At 47.0% G+C, this 11,916-nt stretch overlaps 1 protein-coding gene across 5 annotated transcripts in view; it reads right to left on the bottom strand.

The window, feature by feature from the left end:
• Window positions 1-6,567: 6,567 nt before the first annotated feature.
• Window positions 6,568-11,916, bottom strand: part of NR6A1 (nuclear receptor subfamily 6 group A member 1) — a 254,770-nt gene continuing 249,421 nt past the window's right edge. For all 5 annotated transcript variants that reach the window (XM_077968050.1, XM_077968051.1, XM_028834859.2 and 2 more), the window contains 3 exons: window positions 11,193-11,314; window positions 8,868-9,020; window positions 6,568-6,940 (listed from right to left, as the gene is read on the bottom strand). In XM_077968050.1, coding sequence (XP_077824176.1) covers window positions 6,852-6,940; window positions 8,868-9,020; window positions 11,193-11,314 — 364 coding nt within the window. In that variant the 3' untranslated portion in view covers window positions 6,568-6,851. The remainder of the gene's footprint in view (window positions 6,941-8,867; window positions 9,021-11,192; window positions 11,315-11,916) is intronic.

Below are 11,916 nucleotides of genomic sequence, written 5' to 3'. Positions count from 1 at the left end.
AATTTGCTTATTAGAAAACCGGGGCTGACACCTACCCCTTGCAAGGCCGTTAGGAAGATTACTGAGGTGACACGCGCGAAGCACCAATCACAGTGCCTGGACTCTCGAGGCGGTGGGCCAATGCGTCCCTTCTCCTCCCGGCACCTCTGTGTATCTGTTCCCTCTTGTGGGGCAAGGAAGACAGTCTATTAATTCGTTCTGCAGCATTTCCTTTGTTCTAAACCCATCTCTTTCAAAACTCAAGGGCTCTCTGGTTTCTTGTGCTGGAGGCTGAGGAATGGGAAGGCAGCTGGGCTTCCCTCATTTCACACAAGAGGATTAATAGACTTTGATCAAACCCTCCTCAGCCTTTATCTTCCCAGCCTGAGAAGCCTTCATCTCTCCCATCTGTCTTCATACACCCTCAACCCAAACTCTGCCACTTCTCTGATCATATGAGCAGGCCTACAGGACAGTTGGGTAGATCTGGGTTCAAGTACGAACTTAACACTCCTGTATGATTTTGGCCACATCCCTTGATCTCTTAGAGCCTCCATTTTTTAGCTCTAGAAAAGCTATTAATAGATCTCACCTATTTTCTGGAAAGACAGTATCACTTTGTTAGAGCACAGTGCATCCTAGACCATCCATTGGCCTCTCGTGCACTATGATGCTGCCCTCTTGCCCAAGACTCAGCTGACGGCCTTCTTTCCCCACACTCCTGAATGTGGCATCCAAGGCTCCCAATTGCTTCTCCAGCCTCAACTCTTGCTAATCCCTCCCACCTGCCACCATTCCAGTCATGGCAGTCCCTTGTTATACCGGAACACTCCGTCTTTCTGATACAGCCAGCCCTTTGGACATGGATCCCTCCACCTGGCCTACCTGTGGATCCCTTTGCCTCGTGACTTTCTTCAAGGGCCACCTTCAACAACACTCATCTGTGAAGCTCTTCCTGACTATCCTGCAAAGAACAAGCCACTCCTTCTCCAGGCCCTTACAACCCCACATACATTCCTAATGACAACCTCATCCCCCCTCCACTGCGGTCTATATCTGCCTCTCCACTAGGCTCACTTCTCTGGTTGTGCCACTCACCCCGGGAGAGTCTTTTCACCTCCCTCAACTGTAGTTTCTTCACTTACAAAATAGAATAATCCTTGAAGTTCAATATGGTGCCTGGGACACAAGGTGGGCACTTCAGTCAGTGCTGGTTCATTGATTCAGGCAGTTCTGAGACACCGGCCCCTGCCAGAGCCTCAGCAACAGTAATTGAGGTGGGTGTCAGCTATGAGCAAGAGACACAGGTCTGAAGGCACAAGCCGGCACCTCAGGACACGCCATCATCCCTCCCCAGAACCCCAGACAAGCTTCATAGACAGATGCCATGTGCAGAAGGATTCACATTTATTGGTTCAAATACAGTACCTAACACTTGCTAAACATGCATTTCACACTAATTGGTCACATTTCCACAGGTAGTCAATTCACAGAACAGGGCCCATCCCTTGCCAGCTGGCAGGGTGGGAGGTAGCAGAGGGCCTGGGTAGCCTGCAGAGCCCACCAGCTATCATTTGGTCATGCAGGGTTGATGGAGTCAGGCTGGCAGGCAGCCCTTGGCCGGCCCTTTGGGGACAAGGGCTCAGGGACATCCCGTTTCCTCGATTCCTACACACAGGACTGTGGGTGGAGGTGGACCTAGGGCAGGTAACCCGGGGGTAGGCTCGTGGATGTGTGTGCCACCAGAGCCCCTAAAGGTAGTGTCTATGGGAGTGATGCTCCCTATGCCCTGGAGCACAGGAAGGAAATGGAGGCCTCTTCACGGGGGTGACCAGTCCCTGGCTGGGTAGGTGGGAAGGAATCCCCAGACATAGACCAGACACTACAATGCAGCCACCAGCCCCTATGGCAGACCTGGGATGGCAACACAGACAAAAACACCAACAGCCCAGGGCAGGCGGGGCTTCTTTCCCGACAGAAACAAGTAAACAGAGCAGGAGCTACAGTATTCTTTTCCCACAGGATTGCTCAGAGAGGAATCGACCAGGATGTCGCTTAAGAGGTAGTTTTTTTTTTCTTTTTCATGGAAATTTGAGTCAACAACATTATCATCTATTACAAGACATTTTAGAGAAAGAAAACAATGGTCATCAAAGGGCAAAGACAGCAGGGCTAGATATGGGGACCAGCCTCCACCAGTAACACAACTTTTGTTCTTGGGCTTGGAGCAGGCTCTGACCTTACTCACCGCCTCCCTTTGAGCCTACAGTTGATTCCTGTGCAGGCTGTGGCCCATTTAGGGCTTCAGGCCCAGAAGACGGATGCTAGATGGGGACTGGGCTAGACAGAGGGACCAGGCTTCTATGAGCGGGAAGAGGCAGGGCCACCGTGGCTCATGTTGTAGGACAGCTAGAAGGCTTCAATCTCATGGTGGCCCAGGTCTGGCCAAAGCGGAAGCCCCAGCTTGCTCCAGACTTGGCAGGCTCTCTGGAGCTCCCGCCTTGGAGGAAACAGTTCAGGTATGGCTCCCAAGCCCAGAAAAAATGTTGCTGTGGCAGCCTAAAGAGGAGTTTCTGGGGATCCTGTAATTAAATACACATCCCTGAGCTGTGGCCCCAGAAACCCTTGTCTCCAGGCTAACCAGTTTCCAACACGTGGTGGAATGACTGCCGTTTCTCATCCTGACACACAGATAAAACATCATTTCACAGACACTGGACATAGATGCTTCAAGCCAAGCAGAAAGGGAGGATGATCAACTGCAAAGGCAGAGGGGAGTGCAAGGGAACTCTCATGGGCTTGGGTAGGGGGAGGCAGGGGAGTAAGAGTAGCTTTTTTTTTTTTTTTTTTGGTTAAATTTTGTTTGTTTTTTTGTTTTTTACTTAAAAAAATCAATTAAAAAATTCAAAGCTTAATAAAAGGGCTGGTCTGAAAGACTGGATTCTTAAAACAATTGCAAAAATTTCAAAAGCAACAAGGAAAAAAGATATATACCAGGGGCCCAGAGAGGAGGGCCTGGAACCACAGCTCAGCTTTCTGTCCTGCTGAGAGGACAGGGTTCCCTTAATTCGACCAACCTTGGACATGGCTTAGATGCTGCCCACAGTGGGTTTGTCTGTCTCCATCAGTCCCATTCCCCCAGGAAATCCAGAATGAACAAACAAATGTAGGAAATGGTTAACAGAGCAACACAGCTAGCTCAGACTGAGCCCAGGATTTTAAGGATCTGGTGACGGTTGACCACGGCAGGTACTCACCTCCCTGAAAAAGGGTGGCAGGTGACAGGCAGGCTGATGTGGACTGGGTGACATTCAGTGACGCCACAGAAACCCTTAGGATTCCTCGTTCCTTGCTCTGGTTCTGGGGAACAGGATAGGGAGGATCCTGCCTACTTCCTCCTATCCCTAGGGGTTTGCCCACCTCTCTTTTGTGAGTGGGGCATAGGGGCTGGGTGTCCTCTGAGCCAGGTTGAGCCCTTTGAGACAGATTCTGGGGAATTTCTCCAGATTAAGGGCAAGCCCACCAAACCTTGCAAGGGACTCCAAAAGTCTACAAAGGCAGCCAGAGAGCATGAATAAGTTCCAAGATGCCAAACTTTTGTCTTGGGACAAGAAAACATCAAAAAGGACAGGGAGGAAAAGGCTTGCATGTTTCAACGTAGTGTAAGGAGGTGAGATTCTCCTTTTCCACGTAGCTTTCAGAGTCGTATTTTTATGGCATAAAAATTCTCACTCGGCCGGGCGCGGTGGCTCACGCCTGTAATCCCAGGACTTTGGGAGGCCGAGGCGGGTGGACCACGAGTTCAGGAGATCGAGACCATCCTGGTTAACATGGTGAAACCCTGTCTCTACTAAAAATACAAAAAAAAATTAGCCAGGCGTGGTGGCGGGCGCCTGTAGTCCCAGCAACTCGGGAGGCTGAGGCAGGAGAATGGCGTGAACCCGGGAGGCGGAGCTTGCAGTGAGCCAAGATCACGCCACTGCACTCCAGCCTGGGCGACAGAGCGAGACTCCGTCTCAAAAAAAAACCAAAAAAACCAAAAACAAAACAAAACAAAATTCTCACTCCAAGTGAGTGCTTTTGCTCGCTGGGGATCAGAGAGAGGGCAGAGAGAGAAATTAGAGAAAACATGTACAAGTTTTCTCTCTTTCCACTAGCAAAAAGGCTACCTGTTAACCAAACATTATGGGAAGAAAGCAAAAAATAAACATACCAAACCTCCCCCTCCAACCTTTCTCTGTGTCCTTCAAACCAAATTCACAAATACATCTAGTGGATGACCTAATGTCTCCACGCTGCTAGCTACACTCCTACCTTCTCCTCATAATACCTGAGTTTGCAATGCAACACATTCACTTTACCCTGTTTTAAAAAAGCCCATGTCATAAAAGGACTGGTGCAGAAGACATTAAAGATGGTCCACAGGTCAGGCTCCAGCTTGGAACACACGGCCACTTGGCTCAGAGATTCTGCAGGGCTCTCGGCAATGAATGGGCTCTTTGTTCTGTGGAATCTGCTGCAAACATTTGTAAAACTGGATTTGTACAATGGCAGCTTGCAGAACCTCCCCTACTCCACACATTGACAACTTGCTCTGTTCAGTACTACGCTGTTGGGGAGACATGTTCTTGCCTCACCAGAGAGCAATCTCTTTTGACACCCAACACAACGCGTAAAATGTTAAATTTGAAAAGCAATTTCAAAAATAATAGTTGGACAGATGGAGGCCTCAGCAGAGAATGACGCTGTACACAGCAGCCGCCTCACAGAAAGGGTCTGTGATGTGTGTCTCCTTCCTGATCTGGAGGAGAGCAGCTCAGAGTCTGACCTGTGGCCAAAGAATGTGATCTAGTTGGTTAGATAAACACATTCAGGGGAACAAGTATCATGAACTTAGAGATAAACAGATACACACGAACACACAAGAATCCTCCCATTGACATGAAAACCATGCTAGCTGGAGCTTTTCCTGAGGAACATGTCTCTTCGTTCTCAGAGCAACTGGGCAAATGGCATTGAGGAGTCACACTCTGAGTTTCAGATCCATCAAGGGCCACAATCATCACTCTGTGGGTACCCGTAACATTTCACCAGAAAGAAACAAGTACAATCAGGCACGGACTACCCAATATGCACACGACGTGGTGGCCTCCTGGGTAGCTTCACTAGGTTGAGTTGGGGAGAGAGCAAACAGCCTTTGACTAAATAGGCAGAAGGAGGTGCCGTGGGCCCCTCCAACCTACCCAGGCATGCAGCCAACTAAGTGGTCAGCTTGCCACACTGGCTGTGGAAGGTACCTGGGTGTAGGCAGGACAACTGCTACATTAAGGCGAAAAGGGGAAAAGCACCTGAAAGAGTTCCAAGACAGACCTGGTGTGGCGCTAGCCAAAGTCAAGAGGGTAAGGAACACGTCCTGGGATGAGGTGGGGCAGGTAGTGAGAGATCAAGGAGTCCAGGCCATGTCTGCAGAGGTAGCAGCTGGGCCATTAGGAACCTGAGGTAGTTTAAAGCCCCCCTTCCCTTCCATGTGCTTCTGGCTCCAGCCCTCCAGGCCTTGGCTGGCCAGTCCACTGCTGAACTAAGAGGCAGCTGGGCCACTCTGGGCCTTGGGCTTTATGTTCTGGGTCCCTGAGGAAAACTGGTCTCACTCTGGAGAGAAAAGGATAACTTGGAGAAGAACTTAGGGGCAACATTTCTGGTCAGCAGACAGGTGAATGAATGGTCCTTCTCACTGTATTTTTAAAAAAGCCTGAAGTTTTTGGATTTAGACCTGAGGGTATGGTAGGAAGGGGAGGGGAGAGGAACAGGAGATTTCAAAAGGGGAGTGTCTATTCTTTTTGCAGTCTGGCCTTGCCCTACTACCCTCTGAAGGAAATAAAGTGAAAGGAGAATAAATCAGTAGTGGGCACCAGGCTTCAGAATATGGCATTCTGCTCAGCTGGTTTTTCAAAGGGCCAATAGGAAGTCAAATGTGTAAGGGAGCGGGAAGGAGGAAGGTGGGCCTCAGGAGATCCAGGTAAGGAAACTAGGTAGCTGGGGGCCCCAAGGGAGCTGGGAGGCGAGTCCTGTGGATCAACTGATTGCCAGGACTTTGCCTAGATGGAAAGTTCACAGTGGTAGACAGTGATGGTGGTGCAGGGGTAAGCAGGGCAGCAATGTGTGAGAACAGAAATTTTTCTGCCCTTAGGACTTGTTAGGTGGAAGGATACCTGCCTTAAATATGGTCACTGTGCCCTACTCTCTTAATTTGCATGCTTTCCAAGGAAAGGACATGGCTCAATCTTCATCTCCTGCCCTGTTGCCGTCTCACCAACCTTGCTTAGTAAATCTCCTAATAACACTTTGCCCCTTTACAGTGTGCCCTTTTATCTGGCAATTCTGTGGCTAAAAAAGGCAATTTGCTCTCTGACAGACAAATGTGTGAGTCTGCTGAGAAAATGTGGAAAAAGTAGGGATGGCCACACCCCCCATTTCCATTGAGGTAGTCATCTTTGTCAACATTATGGAAATAGTCATCTTAGCCCCATCCCACCCTCTCCCTCAAAATACAAAAGAACTATTTCTAAACAATGACAACACTGTAACATTAAACATCTTCACATTCTGTAAACTGTAAGAAAATGCATTGGCTGCATTCACACAAAAGCATGTGCATCATGTTGAAGGCCATACATTCAACTCTGTCGTGAAATAAATATATAGAAAAATGAGGTTAAAAAAACAGACAAACAAACAAACACTCTTCTTGCTATGGAGGCAATGGGAAATGCTGCTCCACAGACTCCATCTTGGTCTCTCCGGCTTTTTCCTCCAGAGCCTGTCCTGCCCACCCAAGGCGCTGTGGTTGGCCTGAGGAGGGCGCTGGGAACAGGTCATTCCTTGCCCACACTTGTCTTGCAGGAATGCAGCACCACCTTAAAGAGGAGGGGCAGCTGCTCCAGGGGCACATTCACCATCTTTCCTGGGAACAAAGGGGGAGAAGAAGAGTTAGCAGTGGTCACTCTAGTGGACGGGCAAGTCAGCCTCCTTGGACTGCTGGAGGGAGAGTATCACCTTGCTGAGTGACTGGGGCAAGAGAAGTGCCAGGAGTATCACAAAGGTCGGACACACTGTGTTAACATCCTAACATCCAGACCCCTTTGGGTGCCCTAGGGAGCCTAGTAATGGTGCCAACTCATCATCATTCTACTGCTCAGGGAATACTTACTCTGTTCTAGGTGGTTAAATGCATTAACTCATTGAATTCTCACACTATTTCTGTGTACTGCTTTTTACCCTCATTTTATAGACAAGGAATCTGAAACTGAGAGGTAGTCTGAGAAAATTCTGTCCTGTTTTCTTCACCCCCTCAAGCCCCGGTAGATTTTCTAAGTAATATTCTATAAAATATTACACTTCGGAATGGTTTAATAGGTTAATAAAAGTACTAGGGGAAAAAAGAGCGGGGGTAAAAGGCCAAATACATTTGAGAAACTCAGGGTTAAAAGAGCTTTACAGATTTCTTGATTGAAGGGCTTCTCAGAGCATTCAGTGTGCTAATATAATTTGTAAATACCTAAGGCTGTGTTTCTTCTCCCAAACCGTACCTCTGAGTGACCTGGGGAGCTGTTTGAAAACACTGATTGATCTCCAGACTCCACCCCATTCCAATTAAACCAAAATCTCCAGGTGCAACTCAAACATTTATTATTATTATTTTTTAAGTTTTCCAGGTGACTGGAAGTGTCGCCAAGGCTGAGGACTCAGTTCTATGGAGGAGAGTGGTGTGTAATTGTTGACTTCCTTTTACTTCACAGAGTCCCTGCTTAATAGCTCATGTAGTAAACTCTAGCTTAGAAAATACTGAGACAAACTGTCAAAATATTGCCAAAATTCCAATAGTTTAGGCCCAGATCACATTTGCTAGACTGCTTTGTGGCCCAAGAAGTAGAAAAAAAAATTCCCTTGTCAGATTGAAATATTTTTCTTTTAAAATTGTATTGCTTTCTCTAGAAATTTTATGTTGAATTAAAAAACTGTATTGCTGAATTTTATAGGAAGAATCCTGGTCTATAGGTCACATTTCTGAGCTGCCCCTCAGTATGTGCTGGACAGCCAGAACAAGAATATTTACTACATGAAGCAAAGCAACAACCAGAAAAGCCAGGATTCTGTATTGAAATAGACCTATTTAAATGTCAGGAAGCTCAGAAGGGGTCAAGACCACATAAAAACATACATACATACACATACCCCCCAATACATAAAATTCCTCTGCAAATACAGGATTTTAAACTTTATTTTTCCTATTCTTATTTTATCTTAATTTTTTAAGAGATGAGGCCTCACTATGTTGCCCAGGCTGGTCTTTACTCCTAGCCTCAACTGATCCTCTTTCCCCAGCCTCCTGAGTAGCTGGGATTACAGGCATGAGCCACTGTGCCTAGCTAAAGATACCACTTTAAATAAATGATCCCTCAAAGCTCATGGGCAATTCTGTGAAATGAAGGTAATCTTAAAAACTGAGATATAATTCGTGTATCATAAAATTCATTTAAAGTACACAATTCAAGGCATTAAGTTAATTTGAGATACTCTGAGCCTCTGTTTCCTCATCCATAGAATGGCTATAATATCACCAACCACCAGTAGAGACTGGTGTGAGATTAAATGATATAAGGCCACAAAGTATCCTGCACATCGTAAGAGCTCAGGAAATTAACTTCTCTTCTCTAGGGAGAATGCAAGCTTCTCATTATAACAGACCTTTTTTGAGGGCAACGGTGAGAACTCTTTCATGCAGCTGGTGATGGGCTGGAATGGGCACCCTGAAAACACTGCTTGCCTCATTCCCTTCACAAGCTAAGAGAAGCAAGGAAGGGTTGGAAGCCCAAGACCCAGAATGTTACCTGCAATGTATCGAATCTCAGGTAAGCACATCATGAGATCAGGAAAGCGGTTTGGCTGATGTGTGTATTTATATTCAGTAAAATCCTGGCAAATGTACCAGTATCGTTTGTTCAGCTGTTCCAGCTGTGAGGCACTGGTCAGACCCCTGATATCTGTGGGAAAAAAAAACATACAGGGAATGGCACGGGCATTCTAATGTGGAAGAAACACCAGCTCCTTAAATATGTGCATCTTTCAACTAAGTTACTAAACACTCACAACAGCGGATCTTCTCTGATACGGAGTAACTAAGCTCTACGTAAGGGAAGAGAAATAAGAAAGAGACGAAAAAAATACAGAGGACAATAAGCAGACAGAGCCCCTCGAGGGCTAGGGCTTCTCTCAACTTCATACCAAACTCCCAAAACAACCAGAGAATACGAGAAAATACTAAACAAATGACTGAATAACCTACCTTTCCAAATTAATCCTTTACAGTATCTTTAAATTTGCCCTTTGCTGGAACCAATCAGAAACCCTGCTGATACCTACACATTCAGGTTTGTAACACACACACACACACACACCCCCCCCACCTCCTATGCGCTTCTGTTCTTAATCTTCCTCCTGGGCTGTCCCTCCATTTTTTTTTAGATAGGGTCTCACTCTGTCACCTAGGCTGGAGTGCAGTGGTACGATCAACAGCTCACTGTAGCCTCGACTTCCTGGCTCAATAGATGATTCCACCTCAGCCTCCTGAGAAGCTAGGACTACAGGTGTGTGCCACCATGCTCAACTAATTTTTTAAATTCTCTGTAGAGATGGGGTCTTACTATGTTGCTTGGATTGGTCTCAAACTCCTGGGCTCAAGTGATCCTCCTACCTTGGCCTCTCCAAGTGTTGGGATTACAGGCCTGAGCCACTGTGCCTGGCCCCTCCATTTTTTCTACATAGATTTCTCTCTATATATATATAGAGAGAGGGAGCTATATATGTGTATATATATAAATCTTACCCACCCATAAAGAGAGCTATATATGTCTATATATAAATCTTACCCACCCTCTGAGGCTCAGCTCAGATTTCTCCTCCTTCAAGAAGTTGCTACTGTTCTCCCCCCATCTGAGGCACAAGTAATATGTCAAGTGCCATCAGAATGTATACTTCTTGAGGCCAGAGACCTGGAGACTAAGTTTTTTCAATGTCTTTAATGCTCAGCACAGGGCTTGGCCTAAGGGAGACATGCAGAACACCAGATAAATGCATGAATGGTGTAGAAGTACAAAGAGGTTTGGCCAATGTAGGGTGAGAGTAGGCCAAGAGAAGAGGAGCTCTGGACTGGAAACAGGACACAGGACGAGGGCATTTGCAATGCCACAGGCAGCAGAAGAACCCAGTGCCACTATGGGAGCAGAGTACACATTAGCTACTTTGGAAAAAAGAGAATACAACCCTCCTCCCTATACTAGTTTTACCAGCAGCTGCCAAGTGCCCCTTTGCAGGTAATATTCCACATAAATCACATCCGGCATTCTTTTTTTTTTTTTTTTGAGACGGAGTCTCGCTCTGTCACTCACGCTGGAGTGCAGTGGCCCGATCTCGGCTCACTGCAAGCTCCGCCTCCTGGGTTCATGCCATTCTCCTGCCTCAGCCTCCCCAGTAGCTGGGATTACAGGCGTGAGCCACTGCACCCGGCCAATTTTTGTATTTTTAATAGAGACGGGGTTTCACCATGTTAGCCAGAATGGTCGTGATCTCCTGACCTTGTGACCCACCCACCTCGGCCTCCCAAAGTGCTAGGATTACAGGTGTGAGCCACCGTGCCCGGCCCAGCATTCTTTTAATTAAAAGTCATGCTTGATATGCGCGTGTGTGTGTGTTTGTGCACCCCTGCTCTGCCCTGAAGGGGCTGTCAGAACCACTGCCAGCCTGTTACAGAGGCCTTATCTCCAATAGTTTCATCAGTCACTCTGCTCTTCTTCAGTCACTGGTAAACTTGGTACATATTTAAAATGACGCACGTACTGTCCTTGGTGTCTGTGTGCAAATGCATGAAAACTGACTAAACAAAGCGAATCCTCTTCCTTCCTCTATGAGTTATAGAGATTGTGGCATTTCAGTTTGGAGAAAAAAAAAATCCAAAGCATTCCCGCATTCCCTGTACTATAAAGGGTCAGGGTGATGACAAGGGGGTGCACAAGTCTTCCTGGATTGAAACCTAGATGGTGTGATGGATTCTGTGTGACAGTCCTGAGGGTAAGGAGGGGTGAAACAGGAGGGCAAATCAAATGTCACCGACCCCCCTGGCCCCCGCAAAGGTCCGTTTTCCTACCCCAGCCACTCACCTTGATTTAGGAAGTTAATTGCTTTCATGCAAGCATACTCCTCATTGCTGACCTTTAGCTGATGGAACTTGTGATAGAGGTAGATGAGCCGCTCGATCACCTCCATCCCTTCATCACTAAATCTGGGGAACAGACACAGGTGTTAACAGTTGGTTGTCATACCAGTAGGGGCCAGGAAAGGGCAGCCAAAGAGCTCCTACAGCTCCTTCAACAGGCTGAGCTTGGAGGAAATGGGATCCAAAGCCATTTGGGAAGTACAGGCAGATCCATGCTTTGTCTACAGGCCAACGTAGCTCATGCAAGCTGCTTTTCCCAAGGTCAGGTAGAGTCAATCTAGGTTCAAATCCAGCTCCATCACACACAAGCTATGAGATCTTGGCAAGGTCATCTGACCCCCCTATGCTTTGAGGTCCTCCTCTGCAAAATGATAATGCTTGCATTCTTCGGCTAACAAGGGCCAAAGAAGGTCTGGGATATAAATGTGGAGAAACACAACATTATTAAGATACAGCTATTGTTGAGATGCAGTCTCTGGTATCAATGGCAGCTGCCATGGTGACTCTATGTGAGACTCTGCCACACTGCAAAAAAAGCTGCTGATTGTATTTGCTTATGTTAACTGCTTCCAGCAGAGCTGAGGTTATGCATAGCGAATTTTTTTTTTTTTTTTTTTTTTTGAGATGGGAGTCTTGCTCTGTCACCCAGGCTGGAGTGCAATGGCGCG

Source organism: Macaca mulatta, chromosome 15 (genome assembly GCF_049350105.2).
Source record: "Macaca mulatta isolate MMU2019108-1 chromosome 15, T2T-MMU8v2.0, whole genome shotgun sequence".
In the NCBI taxonomy this organism is placed as follows: Eukaryota; Metazoa; Chordata; class Mammalia; order Primates; family Cercopithecidae; genus Macaca; species Macaca mulatta.
Note: the sequence above shows the minus strand (reverse complement) of the source record. Positions and strands in the feature narration are given on the sequence as shown.